At 44.6% G+C, this 20,161-nt stretch overlaps 2 protein-coding genes across 4 annotated transcripts in view; both read left to right on the top strand.

Moving 5' to 3' along the window:
- LOC126996493 (alkaline phosphatase-like) overlaps positions 1 to 3,641 on the top strand; it is a 245,281-nt gene extending 241,640 nt beyond the window's left edge. For both annotated transcript variants that reach the window (XM_050857006.1, XM_050857008.1), the window contains one exon: positions 125 to 3,641. In XM_050857006.1, coding sequence (XP_050712963.1) covers positions 125 to 488 — 364 coding nt within the window. In that variant the 3' untranslated portion in view covers positions 489 to 3,641. The remainder of the gene's footprint in view (positions 1 to 124) is intronic.
- A 564-nt stretch (positions 3,642 to 4,205) lies between these two features.
- On the top strand, positions 4,206 to 10,963 carry LOC126996495 (uncharacterized). Of its 2 annotated transcripts, XM_050857011.1 has the most exons (5): positions 4,206 to 4,296; positions 8,950 to 9,236; positions 9,522 to 9,725; positions 10,048 to 10,213; positions 10,425 to 10,963. In XM_050857011.1, the coding sequence occupies exons 1-5, from the start codon at positions 4,217 to 4,219 to the stop codon at positions 10,612 to 10,614; spliced, it is 927 nt and encodes a 308-aa protein (XP_050712968.1). In that variant the 5' UTR covers positions 4,206 to 4,216; the 3' UTR covers positions 10,615 to 10,963. The 2 variants fall into 2 exon arrangements, with proteins under 2 accessions (XP_050712968.1, XP_050712969.1); XM_050857012.1 differs by lacking the exon at positions 4,206 to 4,296 and having other exon boundaries at positions 8,232 to 9,236.
- The last annotated feature ends 9,198 nt before the right edge of the window (positions 10,964 to 20,161 follow it).

Raw genomic sequence — 20,161 nt, 5'->3', positions numbered from 1 at the left:
TGCAATATTCCATAAATTACTTAATCTAATTGTTTCACGTCATTGTTTGACCTGTCCAAGGAAGGTGATGAAAACGAAATACTTTATCTTTGTAACCTTTGCTTCGTCTTTTGCTGCTAATTAGGTACGAGACGCACGGCGGCGAGGACGTGCCGGTGTACGCCATAGGGCCGGGGTCGCACCTCTTCTCCGGCACGGTGGAGCAGACCTACATCGCGCACGCCATCGCCCACGCGGCCTGCATCGCGGAGGACAACAGTCACTGCGAGAAGCCACCAAGTGATGACGCTTGTGCTGCCGCCCCGGGCCCCGCCCCCGCCCCCACCTCCCGACGCCCCTTGGGACAACCTCCCCCCACTGTGGAGGACGAGAAGCAGCAAACGCGAGACCACCCGTGGGCGTGGAGCACAGGCACACGGACACGGACCTGGACGGCCTACCACGCGCTCACGTTGCTGATGCTGCCCGTCGTGCTGGTGCTGCGCTGAGGCGTGCCGGAGCCCACATACTCAGGAAGGGATCCTTTGCTCCCCGTGTTCCACAGACTGTTAGGGGACAGAAAGGGGAGTGAGGACCCGAGGCGGGACGTTATGGCCTCATTTCTACCGTACCTCCATGTGACAGCGACAGTGCTTCACACACCAAATTGAAAAGTAAGAACTAGGTTTTACTCGAGCTTTGTCGGGCCACACATGAAGGGTGGATCCTCGTGCACAACGGTGAATGCGGTGCTGCCGGCCGTCACTCCAGGTGCCCCTCGCGTCTGGCTTCGTGACGGCGGCACGCGCCCTCATGTGTCCCCGCGCCCTCCCCGTCTAGTGCGCCAGCAAGGACGCGGGTTTTTCGCTGACTGGTTTATAAAGTGTGAGTTAGTTGACAATGTAGCCATCAATTACAGGTATATTTTCCCCAGTATTATTTTTCACTGTTGAATTCTACCTCTCTGCTTTGAAGCGGTGGATAACAAGGAGAAGCGTTGACAATCAGTGAATGGAATAAAGTAATGGAGCGATGAGGGGTGTGAAGATACGAACACTGAGGGAAGGCGTGAGGCAGCAGTGTGCGAGCGACGAGACACTAGACGAGGCGCGTCGCCCCTCGTCGCTGCCTGCCTGCCGTGCCGGGCCCGGCGCGCGTCCCAGAAGGTAGTGGACGGTGCATCTACTTATACTAATTTTGTTTGCTTATGAATCATATAATTGAAATATTCATGTTCTTGGGACTTTATAAAGCTAGTGAAAATTAACAACAGATGCCTTCGTCAATAGAGTTAACAGAGTAGTCACGTTAGGATATCTGTTTGTGTGTCAGTACGAGCACACGCTGCATCATTGCTCCGGCGAGCGAGCGTGTGGCGTGTATACTACATTGTCAGTGTTCCTTATATCGCCGCCATGCCCAGACTGCACGGCTGTATGGAGGACGACGTGCAGCAGCCAGCCCCGAGGGTCAGGTGGCGGGGCGACTCCTACGTGCACCTTACTGTAGCACCTCATGACCCACTCATGTATACATACATACGCACATACATACATACATACATACATACATACATACATACATAATATATATATATATATATATATATATATATATATATATATATATATATATATATATATATATATATATATATATATCTACACACGTATATGTATATATATGCATTTCTGTCATATCACCTGTTTAAGACTATTGACAAAGTCCGTGAAAGTTCACGATCCTGTTATGAGTTTGCACCAAGGTACAGCAGGACGGGCCGCGGACACGCAGGACCAAGCACACGTGTATGCTGTTGTGCTGACCTTGAGATACACCGTCAGACTGCCATTGTTTCGCATTCATGCTTAATTAAATAACTTGTATTTTGAAATGGGGCTCAAAATTTAATCTTGCCTGATACATTATTGAAGGATGGTGTCGAGAACATCAAAGTGCTGAGAGCCGATGCCACGCCTCGTTACTTGGATTCTTCAGGTCACGTTGCTACTGTCGTAAACGTGTGAGTACAAGGGGAGGAGCCCTCCGGGAGCCATAGGGAGAGATACGCCCCCGGTGCCGGCCGTCCCTGATGAGCCACTCATATTTTGTGTTACATATTAGTTGGGTGTGTTAGTGAAATAAGAATGAGAGAAGTTATATATTTGACATTGTAACTGTTCATGACAGTCTGTATGGCACGATGAGTGTTCTGTGGTGGAGTAACTTTTGCAATATTATTTTGATATTATCAGCTCGGCAAACAAGTTAAATCACTACTTTGGTGAACTCAAGTTGCAACAGTTATGAAATTTGACCGCAGATGTGGTTGGAAATCTTTGTCTACGCACGTTTAAAAACTGCACTCAGGCTGCATTCCCTCATCTAAGTTTATGTTGTCTGTAATGTATTGACCCGTGTGTTTACGAAGTATATTCAAGAAAAGCATCACGTGTCCGCCTTGTCTGCCCAGCGAGAGAAGAGGATCCACCACCTTCCAGAGCAGTGTTTCCAGAGGTCAACCGACTTTCATTCTAAGTGGTGCCTTTTCCTATGTTGATACATTTGTGGTCAGTTACGACACCTGTCTCGGAGCATTTGTCTGCAACTGAACTTAGCCACGAGGTAAAGAAAGCATTGTTCTCTGTCTCTCTGAGTAGTATTCAACTTGTAATGTTTTTCATGCGTGAAAACCGCATCATTTTAAGCGTGTACTTTGAAATCTGGCATTTAACAATTATTTAACAATGGAAGGGACTTGGCTTTAAAGAAATATAATTATATATCGGCTTCAAGAAAAATATATCAGGGCGCTGTTGACCAACCCAGATGTTATATTTCCGCTTATTCATGGCATAACCTCTTCTAAACATTTCATCAGATGCATCTCAACAGTTATCAGTCGCCCATGATCAGCGCATCAGAGAAACCCGTGAGTAGGGAAGCCGTCGTCTGCTTCCCTGCGGGTAACAGTTCGGTAATCACTTCAAAACGCGGGCTACAGTGCATCACTAAATTCACTCTTCATATGTAATTAGTGCAAATATGGATACAGTATTTTTTTACATAATGTATATAACTCCAGAGGATAAAGATTTTCTGCTTCTTATCAAAGTAATTTCCTATTGATAATTTAATTTTTATCAAAAAATTCACAAAAAAGTAAGTACGTAATATATTCAACAGTATTTTGAACTAGTCCATTTTATTAATAATGATTCATATTTTTATTTCATGTTACGGTAAAGATTTGTTTTATAAAATGCTTACGTCATTTTCACGTTCACGTTCCTCCCGTAATATTGAGTGTCCAAGCGCCGCCGCGGCCCCCTGGCGGCGGGGCGGCGCGGGACTGCCGTGGGCGGGGCCGGCTATGTCTTGCTCGTCACGTGTTTGGAAGAGGTGATCTCTTTATGTATTTCTTGTACATAAGGGAAATGTGAATTGTACCCATGACATTTTTCCCATAGTTCTATTTTGTTAACATTAGTTCTCAAGTTGGCTTCTTAGACACAACGTTATTTGGTTCCGAAGTACAAACAGGAATCCTGTGTTACAAATTTTGTTCGTCCGGCGTCACAACGTGAACTCTTTGGTTATCCTTGTAACCTTGACAGTTCTCAACACTATGTAGCAGTCATTATTAAAAACCAATAACATAACAGTTTGTCATTATCCTACGGAACTCTTCAGTGTAATTACTCTCTCTCTCTCTCTCTCTCTCTCTCTCTCTCTCTCTCTCTCTCTCTCTCTCTCTCTCTCTCTCACACACACACACACACACACACACACAAACGTCACTCCTCTACAAGGTGTCGAACAAAACAAGTCACGCTTCGCCCCGCGACTCGAATCATTTGTTGCCAATTATTGTCTGGCAAGTGATCATTTGCTTCACTAACCTGTAAATCTTCCCCATTATGAAAGAACGATTGCTCTAGTATGTTGATTTCATTCGAATAAATATTAACTCTCTGTGTAGCTTTTATGAAGGTCATCAATAATTTTTCCATTATCATTATTAATATTATACCTCTGTGACTACCTAAAGTAAAAGAAAAAAAAATATTGAAAATTATATACTTTTGATATCGCACGTGTTCATATTCAGTATGTTCATAAACATTCTGATTTTCCACTAATCAAAACACTTAAGATCGAATGAAATTGACTCTAGTGAGGTCTGGCAACTTTAATGGTTCATATCTCGAGTTTTAACACATGAGCGCAGTTTCTGATGCCAGTTCCGCGAGAGAGTGCATACAGGGAAAGTGACGCTCCTGTGCTCCTGGCGCCGCTAACACATCGTCTGCAAGAGTAAGTACAAAATGCCTTCTTATAGTAAGTTTGCATGTTTAGCTTCAGTCTGTGCAAGGCCGAGGCTGACGGACTGGGCAGGAGTAATGCGCTGTGTAGCCACCACTTGGCGCTCTGTCCCCGCACGATGCCCCATGACAAGTAGGGATGGGCAAGTACCGTTAATTTGAGTACCGGTAGTACCGGTACCGAAAACTCAAGTACCGTTAGTACCGGTACCGGTACCCAAAGGAGTTTTTTTTTTTCTTAATGACTTCTGATGAAATTCCCAAATAAATTTCCTGTAAAGAAAACTCTCTCTCTCTCTCTCTCTCTCTCTCTCTCTCTCTCTCTCTCTCTCTCTCTCTCTCTCTCTCTCTCTCTCTCTCTCTCTCTCTCTCTCTCTCTCTCTCTCTCTCTCTCTCCTTCAACTTAATATCAACTAGAGTAGAAATGCAGCGTTTAGGAGTCTTCTGATTAATGTAAAATCACTTAGGTTTAAGGACAGACCACCTAGTCTGGACCATGGAGTCTGTGTGGTCTGATTTTCTATGTAAATCTATGTAAATCTCTCTCTCTCTCTCTCTCTCTCTCTCTCTCTCTCTCTCTCTCTCTCTCTCTCTCTCTCTCTCTCTCTCTCTCTCTCTCTCTCTCTCTCTGAATGAAGTGAATATTTATTTTTTCGATAAAAAAATAGCATGTATAGTTATTATGGATGTACTCGATCATAGTCTAATAACAATAACAATATTTAGTAGCAACCTAAAAAAAAATCGGACATGAAGAATTATCAATAAATCCAATAAATAAATCCGAGCAACTGGTACCGGTACCGAGCAATCTGGTACCGGTACATACCGTTTAGCTGGTACCGTTAATACCGGTACTGGTACCGGTACCTGCCCACCCTTAATGACAAGCCCATCTCTGGGCAGGTGGCGGAGCGCTGGTCATGGTCTGCCTTGGCGATTATGGGACTAGTAGGGATACCGGTAGGGTTGATTTGATTTGATAAATTTATTACACCCACGGGCGACACTCATATTTACAGTTATGAGGTCTGGCACTATTTACATTCTACAACTAAATTAGAGCTCACACAAAAAGCATAAATGAGTTGTAAAACGTTATCTCAAAACGTTGATAAAAAGAGAACACATATTCGACGACTACAGTATTTAGCACCACCACAGTGTGGGTGTTGCATCAAAACAATGTAAGTGGTTGCCAGTGAGGAGATATTTACAGATGTCGGTCACTGACTGTCCCTGGGGCAGCAGGTCCCTGACTGGAGGACACTCAAGGCAGTAGTGCTGGAGAAGATTGTGCTCTCGTATTAATTTTCGTTCTCCAGCAGTTTATCTCAGAGTATTACGCATTTGTATGTAGTTACATTGATTTAAAAATGCCTCATTTTACTCGAATAGCCTGGGGAAGCCTAGTAATAAGTGGTATTCAGACTGACGGAAAGGGAATCCAGTGCAGTACAGATAGACTCTGGTCACATTCCTAACATAGCGTGTTGATGTGTTTTTTTATAGACTTATGCATGTATGTACGTATACGAACATGGCTGCCCTAACACCACTACAACCCTGCGTAAGTTTGTTGCGCACAACACGTAAGGAGGGGACGGACGGGATGGGGCAGTGTGGGGGTCCCTTCCGCCGCTCACCCCCTTCCCCAGGCAAATATGCGGAAGGCTGGTTAGTCTTATCCGTGTTAAGTATACAGACGGCGCTTGTGTGAATGAGAGTAGTGGAAGGGGGGGACGGGGGGCTCCACATCTACCACGCGCGTAATTACGTAACTCATTGCAAACGTTAATTGTATGATGTTGCCGCTTCAGCCGCTATTACCTTCCTATGCTGTGAATTTGTTTCAGCGTGGCAATTTCCGTCGTGGCCACAGCAGCAGCAAAAACAATCATGTTAATGATAGCAGTGAAAATAAAAGGAAGATGAATAATTATAATAAATGGTAATATGAATATTGGTATTGATAATAGTGGTAATAAGAATAGAATAAGGACGATACAGTAATAAATATGATAATGTTAATCCAGGTTTGATTCCCGGGTAAAGTGGAGACGGACGGGCAGCCTCTTAATCTCTGCCCCAGCCCTTACAGCAGTGAATGGCTACCGGGTGTCAGTCGGGGGTTGTGTCCCGCCCCCCGGGTGTTTGTGGGTGTGATGCGAGGCTCCAGCCGTACCCAAAGATCCGTCAGTCACTTACCGGACACACACACACACACACACACACACATGAAAACCTTGATGATGTATGTGTTCGGGATTCACGGGCTGGCTACGAAAGGTTTCGCCTGATTTTTATCACTAGAATCTTTAATAATTCTCCTTCATGTCCGAGACTACGAACATTTATCGGGTAAATAATACACAGTGTTACTTGCACCACTACGTATATACTACAATTAAGTAGCATTAAATACAGCAAGATGACAAAAATATGGCAGCCTGGGAGCGAAGCTCCGAATGGTTCATAGCGAGTGTTCGTGTGTGTGACAGTGTGGGCCGCCGTACAGAAAGGGCCCTCGGTCCTAAACTCCAGTCCCGAACTGGGTGGGCGAGAGATTTTAGTCTCTTGAATTTATAATTCTGCTTCCAAACACAATGCGTGAGGAGAAGAAATCCAGCAGTTACAAGGCATTACGACTGAGATCATTAAAAATCACTGAGCGACAGAAAATTATAAATATCTGCACCTCAGTGATGTGTGTGGGAGCAGCAGTGGAGGCGGCGAGTGCGGCTTGGCTTTTGAGGCGGTGGGTTGCGTGCACACGGCAGTACCTGTGAAGCAAGTCAAGGCCTGGGAGGGAGGGCCGTGGCTCTGACATGACGAGGCGCGGCGCCGTGACTGACGTGTGTTGATATAATTTTCCCTTCTGTGCCGCGACGGTGCGGTGGCGGTGCGGGGAAATCGTAACCGAGTCAATGACATTCATGACTGCCTTCATCCGAGAAACGCTTCTTGATGCGGTGTTACCTCTGGTCGATACATGCGCCAAATTGGATGTAATAAGAGTGAGTAGAATAATACCAATGATTATCTTTATTAAAAAATCTTCGTTCCCGCTTTAAGGTTTTTATTCAAAACATCACCACGTATTACACTTCCAATGTGTCTTACCATAAACATTAATAAAGTTTCGCTAATTGTTTGATCTTTGGAGAAAAAATCACCACAAAGGTTCTTCTGAGCGGGAGACGCCGCCCGTGAGGTTCGAATACTGGCGGGGTATTTCAACTTGTTCTTCAGATGTCCATTATTATTATTGTTATTGTTTTCATTATTTTCATTAATTTATTATTATTACTATTATTATTAGTATTATCATTGTTGTTGTTATTATTATTATTATTATTATTATTATTATTATTATTATTATTATTATTATTATTATTATTATTATTATTATTATTATTATTACTGTCATTATCATTGTTATTTATCATTGTTAATATTGGGACATTATCGACAAGGTGGAGAAGCAGATGAAAAGTTTATTCCCAGTTCTAGTCGGGAATAAGGTCACCGCAGTACAGCCGTGTTTCCTTCCACCTTTTTCTCCATTATTACGATCATTTTCATTATTATCATTACCGTTATCACATTTTAATTATTATCATTATTATCAAATATTTTTATTCCTGGTTTATTATTTTCTTAAAATCTCTCGCCAACCCATTTCAGGACCGGAGCTTATGTTCGAGTCTTGGCCACGGCTGACTGTATAACTAAGAAACAAAATTAATTATCAACCTTCAGTGGAGGCCAGGGACTCTTACATTCTTGGCACGCCGAAATAAATGTATACGCCAAAAATAATAAGCATTTGACAGACTAACCCCCCCACCCCCCTCGCACACAAGAGGGTCAGAGCGTGCCAGCTCGGTGTCATGGCTGAGCCACATACAAACGCCCATGCCAGCAGCGCCTCAGATCCCCGACACGGCCGCTACCAGTGTGTCGTGGGCGAGGCAGCCCGAGCGGCGTCTCCTGCAGCCCCCCATAAAACTAAACAATTTTGTGTCATTGTGATCACGGTGCTGTGTTTCAGGCTAATTATAAACAGGAAACTTGAGGGAAAAAATATCGATTCTTAAATACCCTTTCCGTGAGCCTGATCCGCTGCTGAAGGTTGAATGCAGCAGGTCATCAAGCTTAACCTTTGCCTCACTTGCCTTTGATCTTAGTCATTTTGTAATACATATTCCATTAAAATGTAATAATGTTCACCTACTTCGTGTTGCTGTCAGATTTCATCTAATGAAAGGATAAAATATAGTAAACCGTGTGCTAAATAGACTGTCATATAAGATTTTTATTGAAAAAGCTGGGCCTCCTATTCATCAAAGACTATTGTTAGTTCCCGTTTTCAAGTAGTCGCGACTGTAAACAATTAGCGTGTGGGCCATCCTGCCAGGCTGCCCAGCTGGTGCCTGGCCGGTGTGCGCCGCGCCGCCGATGCTCCTGCAGATCAAAAATAGACAAGCCTGCTGCTCGTGACCCTCAGTGGCCCTCCAGCCTCTTGAGGGAGTTGAGTGCCTTTCTCTTTGACTGTGTGCTACAAGTTGCTGAGCATTGAATAAATGTGAATAAAACGCAGTTCATCGTCGTAGTACTTTCCACATTTCCCATTGAACACCAGGAAGCGATGGTCGTTTTGTCGGTGGTGGCACTACAGCGGTATCCTCGGCCATTCTCTCGCACTGAAGAAAATACGGCATTCAACATATTACACCTTCACGACGAGTTCTCTCGGTGCGCTTGGCAATACAAGTGGCGTCATGGACCCCCTTGAGGACGGTGAAAGCTGTTGTTGTGGCATCACCGGAGAGGAGGGAAAGGGCGAGGATGAAGTGGACGAGGCTGAGAAACAGACCGAGGATGAGGACAAGACTCTGCGTGAGGAGATCATTGCTCTTTATAACAAAGGTCAGAAACGTCCTCCGTTCGTTAGACGTTAAGTGATTCGTGAATATCATTTAGTGTTTGTTATACAAGGTACTCGTACAATATCATTAAAAAAAAGTCAATGTATCTAAAACTTTTAGTTATATTTTTGGCTGAAGCCTGAGCTCTCCTCGGGGGAGATACAAAATATCATGCGACAATAATTCAACTCCCGCAGCGTTGCCAACTACACTGTAAACAGATGGCCAGTGTTGCCACAGGTCAACAGCTCCCTTGTGGGTGTAACATTGCCTGTCGCTCCTACAGGTGAGGCCGACACCATCCTCTCACTTATCTCAACCTTCACCGAGGAGGAGGAGCGCCCTTGGGACTCGTTGCTGCTGTGGGTGCGGCCAAAACCCTGCTGCCTCGCTGCCCTCGCCGAGCACGTCAGGGGCGCCAACATCTCTGCCGTGGCCTCGGTCGGCTGCGGCACCGGCCTGCTGGAGTGGCTCGTCCAAGCCCACACAGGTATTGAGGCTTCACGTACCAGGCAGCTCAGGTAACTGCCTGGTTGTCTGCTGCATTTCCAGCTTGAGTATGTGACAACAATGGAGACCAATCGATGAGCAGCTTTTGCTTTCAAGACATGTCTCCCAATGGGACAAATTCACTGCAAGGATGCGCTAAGTTTTGTACATAGATAAAAAAAATAATTCTTTATTCCACTAGTGAGACAATTTCTTTTTTATCAGTTTTAAGCTACGTTGATAAGCAGACAGACCAATAACTGACTTTACTAGAACTGCTTCATAATATTCTCTTGATGCAGCGAATTCTCGCGTGCCTGTAGGTCTGTCCGTGGTGGGCTATGAGGTGAACGCCGAGTGGTGGTCATCCAGGTACTCCCCGCCGACCTTCATTCCGCTGACCTACGTGGACACAGACGCCGCTCCCCCGCGGGTGCCGCCCACGCACGCCCTCATGTGCTGCTACTTTAACGACGGCAAAGCGTTCCGGTAAGCGGAATGTACAAGTGACGATGGTGTTTGTCACTGTCATAGTATTCATGTACTCCTGTGTCAAGTATATTTACTTTTTCTTATGAGACCAAAAGTTAACCTTTAAAACCATCTTTCATAGTATACCAAGTACATCCGGACTAAAATATATACGTTGTATACTGCGTGACAAAATTATAACTGACTCACGAGAATGTCTCATTTCAAGGCAGTATGTGTCTGCCTACGAGGGTCCGGCGCTGGTAATCATTGGAGCCACCTCCGGGGAGCGCCACACCGACCCCCACCCACTGGACTACGTGGACGAGGGCTCGTGGCGCCTTACCTTCACGCACCGCATCTCGCCTGAGGACCTGCTGGCGGGCTACCTGCGGCAGCACTCCCCGCCCGGGGAGTAGACGTGCCGGGGATTCAGGAACACTCTCCATCTTATTTTCCAGTTACCTCCCTTGGCAGAGCCGGAAGGGTTAGCAGAATTGGATCAGGCTTTTGCTCTGAGGTGGTGACTATTCCTCTTACTTCTATTGGTAAATATTGTCTGACAGGACGTATATTGTTGAAAAAAACATCCTGTTGCATTTTATTAATAAACATCCGCATCGTGAGTTCCTACACCATCAAGATGCTGTTCGGATTAACGACACTGAGAATACTAAGAATGCGTCTGTAGGCCAGTATTAAGTTGTACGATGAATGGAGTCCGTCTTCATTTTGTAAACAATAAAGACTAATATGAAAAGGTTACAACAATTTTATTTCTTCACTGTTTGTATTGAATGATGCCAAACTGAAGTATTAGTGGAATTTGAAAGAGATTTTTCTTCTATTATAGAAGATATTTAAAGAATAATGGATCGTTTGAAACTGGCTATTCGTCTGCCTTCTTAAATATGTATAAATAGACGTAGTTGTCACATGTAAATGAATTTATTGAGCCAATTACTTCAGTTCAGGTAACCGCGTTAAATCTATTAAGCAAATAATTGGTGTGTTCGCTTATCTCCAAGGCATCACCACCAGTAATGATGAGCCCAGACAAAGCACCGCGTGCCTACAATGACGCCGAGCAGATCGGCACGCCAGGCACACAGCGCACCAGACTCTTGGCTGGGCTTCCCTTGGCCTCGCCTGACACTCAAACGCACCATCCATTAGCTGTATGGGGAAAATACTCACAGCGACTTTAAACATTTACTTACCACGTTTTCAGGCCAGACACACATACCGTGTACATCCTGCACAGTTTTATTTAACAATACGAGAAAGATAACATATTTTATATTCAACACTTAATATTAAAAGTATCATGTTCGGTAGTTACACTTTAAAACTATCTCATACCTGGTAGCATATACGTTTTTTTTTATCTGTCTTTCTGTGTAAGTTTGTGTGTGTCTGTCTGTTTGCCTGTCTGTTTGTCTGTTCGTCTGTTTGTCTGTCTACTCCCTCGTCTGCATCTAATGAACACACACACACACACACACACACACACACACACACACACACACACAGAGAGAGAGAGAGAGAGAGAGAGAGAGAGAGAGAGAGAGAGATCGCAACAGGTGTTTCTCTTTCACTGAGTGGCAGAGAGAGAGAGAGAGAGAGAGAGAGAGAGAGAGAGAGAGAGAGAGAGAGAGAGAGAGAGAGAGAGAAGGGGGGTGAGGGGGGGAGTGCAAGGAGAAAAGCTATTCCTGTTGCCGACGTTTGTATAAAAATTTGAATGGGTCCAATATCTTTGCCCAACCATCCGGAACAGCTGTAGTCTCTGTCTCCAAAGGGTAAATCTTTCTCTTACCAAACCACAGCTATTCCTTTTATATATTCGTAAAGGTGTTCTGACATAGGTTCATATTATCAAACTCCTCAAAGGGTTAGTCCATCAATTTCAAAAGGCTTTCCCACAATAAGTTCTCGGGGTTGTCGTTGGTGGTTCCCTGAGTCTGGCGGTCGCTTTGCAAGGTGTCCGCGCTTCGAAGGTGAAAAGACTCATGACAACCCGACGTGGCTCCTCTCTGGCCTTGAAAAACGTTCGTAACAAGAGCCACAAACGTTTGATGATACCAGTGACAGTTACCTAATCCATCAGGCGCGGCTTTGCTTGTGATCGGCTGGGTTGGCGCTGCGTGGCGGAATTTGTCAAGCCCTGGCAGGAGGCGCCGCTAGGTCTGGGGAAGGCTGCGAAGTGTCCTCCCTAGTTCGACTGATGGGAAGAAGCGAGGTGTTGTGAGATTTTGAGTATGATAGGTTAAATGTAATCCTTCAGTGTGTGTGTGTGTGTGGGTGTGGGTGGGTGGGTGTGCGTGTGCGTGTGTGTGTGTGTGTGTGGGTGCGGGTGTTTGAATATGCATCAGTCCAAACACGGGGAATCAAATCGCTAACAAGGCAGACTCCGTTCACTACCACAGCGCCAATGAGAACCAAAAGAGATTCAGTGACTTTGTTCCGTCGACAGACTCTCCGAATATGCAGCGATGAGTTCTTGGATGACGAAATTTGCCACATGGAAGACACGTTCGGGGGTTGAAGAGCAGTTTGTGCACATGTGGGTTGAGAGGAGAGTTGTGGATGTTGAGGATAAAGAGAAGTTTGTGGGTTCGAGAGGTTGTGGAAATCAAGGGTGAGGTTGTAGGCTTCAAATAGATGTTGGAGGTTAAAGATGAGGTTGTGAGAATCGAAGAGATGGTTGCTGAGTCGAGGAGGTGGTGGTTGTTTAGGAGGAGGTTCTGGAATTCGAGGAGAAGGTTGTGGACGTTGAAAAAAAAGTTATGGAGGTCAAGAAGGAGATTGTAGAGAAGATTTTGGAGATCAAGGATGAGTTTCTTTAGGTCAAGGACGAGGTTGTGAAGGGTGAGGAAGAGGATATGGAGGTCGAGGAGGAGGTTGTGTAGGTCGAAGAAAAGATTCTGGAGGTTATTGAGGAAGTTGTGGAGGTTAATGAAAAAGTTTTAGGATCAAGGAGGAGGTTTTGGAGGTTGAGGAGGAGGTTGTGTAGGTCGAAGAGAAGATTCTGGAGGTTATTGAAGAAGTTGTGGAGGTTAATGAACTTTTAGGGTCGAGGAGGTTTTGGAGGTTGAGGAGGCGATTGCAAGAGCCGAGGCGTTGGGTGGATGAGAGGGAGTGTGTGTGGTTGTGTGTGTGTGTGTGTGTGTGTGTGTGTGTGTGTGTGTGTGCGCGTGCATTATTCAATCAGTGTGAGGCAGGGGCTGGAATGTCTCCCTGCCATTGGTCCATTTGGAGGAATTCCCCGGTGTCTCGCTGTAATTCGGATCCGGTGCGGCTGGATAAGGCTCCTGCCATACACTCCAGACCAGCCCCGCTACGCCCCGCCCGCCACAGCCCTGCCACTGCCACCCCCACCCCCCATCCCCACCGCCCCCGAGCCTCACTTTCACATTCTTTCTTTTTATTGCCTCTTCTGGACTTCCATCAATCAAGCCAGCTTTGAGGGGTCTCCTTTTAACTTTCATTTCCCAGCTCTTGAAATATTTCCAATAGTTTAAACTTTTGACGCTGGCCACGACCTCCCTGTGTTGCGCGACCCCCCCCACCTCCTCCTCCTCCTCCTCCTCCGATATCTCGCTCTCCTTACCCTCTCTTTTATGTTCAGTTCCCACACAGATTTCCTCTTTTTTTTCAATCTTCCCATAAATTTTACATGAGCCTGGCAGCCATGTGAAGGCATGAAAGAATAGGATGAGCTTTGATCCTCCTTTCATCTGATGGATAATTAAAGGGTCAGCTCACCACTCCTACGAGGTTATCGATTTCCCTGGAGATGGGCGTAGTATGCACGGGATAATATATATATATATATATATATATATATATATATATATATATATATATATATATATATATATATATATATATATATATATATATATATATATATATATATATCGACAAATAGATAAATGAGGAACAAAGGAGTCAATGCCTCAGGTTAGTTGGCTTAGCTGTGTTTTGATGGGGCAACACGCGAAGAAAGGCTCAACACACCTTTCCCTGAACGGCCAACAAGGGAGGCGTCGCTAAAAATTGGGTTGGGAAATTCAGTGAAGCCTCGGCGCCGCAGATTACAAGGCGGCGACGCCGGAGGACGTGCCAAGTAGTAATACCCTGAAACAACGAGGGCAGCAGGTATTTCGGCAAGGAAGGATAATTTAACCCTTCAGAATCATTGCACAAGCAACCGCATAATAATACGCTGAGAAACTACCTCGAGCAACGCACGAGTCTCCGCCGCTTGGCAAACGGTACGCGAACATCGCGCCTCTGCCATTATAATTATATTGTAAAATGAACCCTGCTGCTCCTTCCCTTCACCAGCTTAAGTTAATTGGAATTTAGGATGACTATGTGAGGGTGGCAGTGAGCCGGAAGGACTTGCACGCTGCCGGGCCGACACTAATTTGAGTACTCGTGCATGCATGCGAGGGTCGCTGGCTTGTCCAATATCGCTGTTCCTGCGCCGCTTCGTTAACGGGGATTTATTTTCCTTCTTTGTTTCTTGGAGATGAAATACGGAAGAGGCAGGTTTGTCCTTTTGTCAGTGGTGGGATGACTGGAGTGAAATGGCCACATTATAGATAGGTAAACAAATAATGAAAATTAACAAAAAAATGTAGCTATTTTATGGTGTCAAATAAATTAGTAAATAAATTTAATTATGTCTATATACATTATAGATAGATAGATATATAGATAGATAGAGATAGATATATAGATAGGTAGATAGATAGATAGATAGAGATGGATAGATAGATAGATAGATAGATAGATAGATAGATAGATAGATAGAGATAGATTGATAGATAGATAGATAGATAGATAGATAGATAGATAGATATGGCAGTATTCGTGTCCGTGTCCCGTGATCCAGGTCCGTGGCCCGCCAGCAGCCCCACCCTCCGCCGCCCCAGTCTGGGCGCTGCACGCATTCGTGCTTCTGGAACTAAACTATTATTTCCTTTGTCTTACTTATTTTTTGCAAGAGATTAGCGAAAGTTCTCCTCGAAAAGTTAAGATTGTGACTTTGGAACGTCCTTCTGTGTGGATTACTGACATTCATCTTTTTCATTTTCTTTCTGGTTCTTGGTTTATTTGCCGAAGCAGGACATTTACTATGAGAGAATACTAGTATCCAGTAGCTAAGAGAGCTTTTACATTTGTCTGCGGTAATCACTCCTGAGAAACGCGATACATTTAATTAGACTCGCTGAAAGTCACTCAGTCAAGGAAATGAAGCAACGAGCAGCAGGAGGAGCAGATACTTGGCCTAACTGTTAGTACACATCCACCGTCACATCAAGAGAGTATCTGTGTGGGAGTCGTCAGCGTAAAGTGATATATAACTATAGTCTGTTCACTTAAGTCCGACCCAAGCTGACAACATAAACCTATGCGTGTTTGCAAGCTGAGTGCTGATTGTCTACTGCTGTGGCTTCCAAGTTTTCTTTAACCTCTGTTTGTGTTCATCTCACGCAGCACTTTCTGCTAATCTGCCCTGCGCTTACGAACACGCTTAGGTTTATGTTGTCAGCTTGGGTCAGACTTAAGTGAACAGACTATAGTTGAACGGCATTGTAGGTTAAGGAAATTGAGTTGCTGGTAGTAAGGAGATAGACTTCGGTCCATTAAATGCTTTTTCACTGTGAAGATTAACCTGGTTTTCATTGGCTGTTTTTTCCCGTTCAAGATGCTGAAGTCGGGTAAAACTATCACTAGGATCGCAAAGCAGTCCATGAAAACACCAGCAATTTCTACGTAAGTCTTTTCGAACAGACGAACTTAAGTGACGACACGTTAAAGAATACTGGCTTTAAAATTTGTATCTTGGTGAAAGTGTTGCGCGTGTGAGGAAAGGAGTAGAGGCAGTGTGTGTGTTTGTCCTCGCGTTTTAGAATACTGGACTTTCTCCCCCGTAGTTTTGGTATACATCCCCCTCCGTATTGAGAGTCCACTCCCCCGTTCTCCGTTCCGCACCCCTATCGAGCTCTCTTTCCCATAGTTTTCCTTCCCTTTCCTCCCTACACGGCCTTCCTCCACTTCCCCCGTCCCCTCTTTCATCCGCTCTCCCTAGCCGCCCTCCATCCGCTCCATTATTTTTTTTTCTTTCCCCTTCCTCTTTCCTTTCTTTTTTTCTGTACCTCTCCTCTGATCCTCTCTCTCTCTCTCTCTCTCTCTCTCTCTCTCTCTCTCTCTCTCTCTCTCTCTCTCTCTCTCTCTCTCTCTCTCTCTCTCTCTCTCTCTCTCTCTCTCTCTCTCTCTCTCTCTCTCTCTCTCTCTCTCTCTCTCTCTCTCTCTCTCTCTCTCTCTCTCTCTCTCTCTCTCTCTCTCTCTCTCTCTCTCTCTCTCTCTCTCTCTCTCTCTCTCTCTCTCTCTCTCTCTCTCTCTCTCTCTCTCTCTCTCTCTCTCTCTCTCTCTCTCTCTCTCTCTCTCTCTCTCTCTCTCTCTCTCTCTCATCTCTCTCTCTCTCTCTCTCTCTCTCTCTCTCTCTCTCTCTCCTCTCTCTCTCTCTCTCTCTCTCTCTCTCTCTCTCTCTCTCTCTCTCTCTCTCTCTCTCTCTCTCTCTCTCTCTCTCTCTCTCTCTCTCTCTCTCTCTCTCTCTCTCTCTCTCTCTCTCTCTCTCTCTCTCTCTCTCTCTCTCTCTCTCTCTACCACCTCCCATTTCTTCTCCCCTCCCCCTTCACCCCCGATCCCCACTGCCCCTCTCCCCCCTCCATTCCTCCTGGGGCGCGGCTCAGCGAAAGCTTCTCCACATCCTTCACAAATTTGCTCCTTAGATAGCTTCCATAATTGTGTCAAGGGAATCCGTTCGAGCTTTATAGAACGTAAATAATTCCCGACTTTAATTTAGCAATACTACACACATAAACGGAAGGGAGGCCGCGCAGACTGAACCCCCCCCTCTCCCCTCCCCTCCTCTTTGTCCCCTTCCCAGCGGTGTATGTTTTGGGATATATTTTAATTTCCGGTGAAGTTTTATGATGATCGCGAACTGTTGAGGTTGGTTGTGGCGTGCGTGTACATGTGTGTTCGTGTGTGTGTGTGTGTGTGTGTGTGTGTGTGTGTGTGTGTTTAATAAATAGTCGAATGTGAAAATTGCTTCCACGACATCAAGCCAGAACGACGCGTGTACATGTGTGTGTGTGTGTGTGTGTGTGTGTGTGTGTGTGAGGCCGCCATTGGCTCCAGTTGTCTATTTTCTTTATTTTGCATCGATGGACACTTACTGTAAATTTTCTTTTAAAAGTGTTTATAATTTCTCTTTTTTCTTTGTCCTCCTCTCCCTCTTCTTCGTCTTCGTCATCGTCATCTTCTTCTTCTTCTTCGTCTTCGTCTTCTTTTTCTTGTTTTTTTTCTTCTTTTGCCTCTTCTTCCTTTCCTTTGTCTTCTACTTCTACTTCTTCATCTTCTACTTCTACTTCGTCTTCCTTTTCTTCATCTTCACTTTCAATTTCATTTTCATCTTCTTCCTCCTCTCCTTCACTTCCTTCCTCTTTCTTTCACTCCTCTTCTCCCCTACACCACAGGTCAAATAGCAAGTGATGTTATTTGAAAACTTGCATAGTTTTACTCCACGCAGCAGCCGGGGAGGCCAGGTCGATGTCTCGTGGAGGAGGCTGCCGAGCGATAAAGTTGAGGGGGTCAGGTTTGTCGGGTCGCGGCTCGTCGATTCGGGAGAAAAGTTCGCTTAGAATCTCCCATAATTGAGTAACTTGGCTTATCACCCTGAAAGAGCCGGCAGGACTGACCGCTGATGGTCCTTCGTACCCTGAGGAGGCGAGGGGGGTGGAGGGGGACGAGCGATAAGGCTCCTGGGAAATATTTCATTAAGATCTCGATGACTTAGTGTGCCGCGACGCTGTAATCCGCCTCGATGAACGGTACTTGAGGTGAGGATGAGCCGCTTGAGAGCCTCGCGGGTGTTCGTGGCGTTGATGAGCCTTAGTGAGCTTCCTATGTGGCGTATTCACTATCTCTCTACTGGTATGTAGCGCCCACTCTTGAACAGGCCAGGTTATATATATAGGTTAGGTTAGGTAAGGATTGATAGGTAAGGACTAGAAGGGTAGTTTTGCGCGGGAATCACAAAGAGTATTATCCAGAACACCCCGTGGCTAGATTCGGAGGTACAGCTGAGCGTCTTTACTCGGGGACCAATCACCTGTAGAGGAATAGGGGACATGCTGCCGGCGAGGGTCAGGTAGCCTACACGGTGACTCGGCGTCGATGCAGCCAAGACGGAATGGCCTCTGCAGCAGCTCTTTTTCCCTTGTTGGATCGGTTGGTTTGGAACTCTTGGATTGTTGTTGTTGTTGTTCTCATTGTTGTTTGGCTTTTGTTTTATTTTGGCAGAATTGTGTCTTCCTTTTACCATAGAATATATATGTTTGATCACCAAAAAGAATTATGATTCCCTCTCCATGAACTGATGCATAATAGAACACACACACACACACACACACACACACACACACACACACACACACACACACACACACGTGACATGCTACAAGAGTTGGAATCCATAAATCTCTGCCGTTGTGGTTTGAGCCGCATGCAGGTAAAGAGTAGTGTGACCACCAGGCATGCCCTTCCTTGGTCGCGGCAGCCCGCCCGCGTCACTGCCTGGCTGAAAAATGAGACGCGAACGAAATTTAGGCGAGATTAGGAGCAGCCGCAGCCTTCCTTCCTCTCTGCCTTCCTCGTCGATAATGGCTGTTCGACGGAGAAAGAGAAAGGAATAAGTTGGAAAGGAAGGATGAGTCTCGTTTTAGGTGAATCAAAGTCATAACAATGAAGAACGTAAAAGTGCTTTCCATCACTCAAACTGTGCTATTTTACAAAGGTGAAATTATGAGGGTTACTTAGATCTACAATGTTCGTCTTCTCCAGAAATAATGCCTGCAGTAAATGACTATAATATAAATATACGCATGCCATCAGCCTGGCAAATCCTTTTTTTCAGTGCTCAGGTAACACAGGCACGGTGAGAGACACCCGTGGCCAGACGATGGTTTTGCTCATGTTAAGCAGCGCGCCATCAACACAGCGTCTCTTCTATCTTACAAACAATGTTTACAAAAGGTGGCGTGAAGCTGATATATTTTTCGCATAGTTTCGTATCATTTTCTCGCTCTCACTTCCTGCTCGCAAACATGTCTGGGCAAAATGAAATGTTTGAAATTCCTGGCTAAAGTGTTATTCGGCCGGTGCATTTCTCTGCAATAGCGGCGGGCTGAGGCCTGAGTAATGATGCAACATGCAGATGCTGCACAGTGGCAATGTTATGTTGCAATGCTTACGTCCGCCAGCCCTGAATTTTAAACTCACTTTAATTGTTATGTTAAGTCACCTCTTAATCCACATGGGAAAGAAATTATATCTGTGCTAAAGAGAGCGAGAAAAATCCAAATAAATCTATGGATAAAAAAACGAGAATATATATATATATAAGGCGATTAAGTAACACGTGTTGCCTACAGCAGAAGTCGAAAAGGTGACACTCTATGTAAATGATCACATAAACCTCTATCATTGCTATATTTTAGTAGTAGTAGTAGTAGTAGTAGTAGTAGTAGTAGTAGCAGCAGCAGCAGCAGCAGCAGTAGTAGCAGTAGCAGTAGTAGTAGTAGTAGTAGTAATAGTAGTAGTAATAGTAGTAGGTAAAGGACTTTTTTCCTGCACTGGACTATATTAAAAAATAGTAATGGCTGAAGATCAATAATAATAATAATAATAATAATAATAATAATAATAATAATAATAATAATAATAATAATAATAATAATAATAATAATAATAATAATAATAATAATAATAATAATAATAATAATAATAATAATAATAATAATAATAATAATAATAATAATAATAATAATAATAATAATAATAATAATTAAATCACCATCACCACCATCGTCATCATCATCATTAGCA

The sequence above is a fragment of the Eriocheir sinensis genome, chromosome 10 (assembly GCF_024679095.1).
Source record: "Eriocheir sinensis breed Jianghai 21 chromosome 10, ASM2467909v1, whole genome shotgun sequence".
NCBI lineage: Eukaryota > Metazoa > Arthropoda > Malacostraca > Decapoda > Varunidae > Eriocheir > Eriocheir sinensis.
This window is presented reverse-complemented; position numbering and strand designations above follow the sequence as displayed.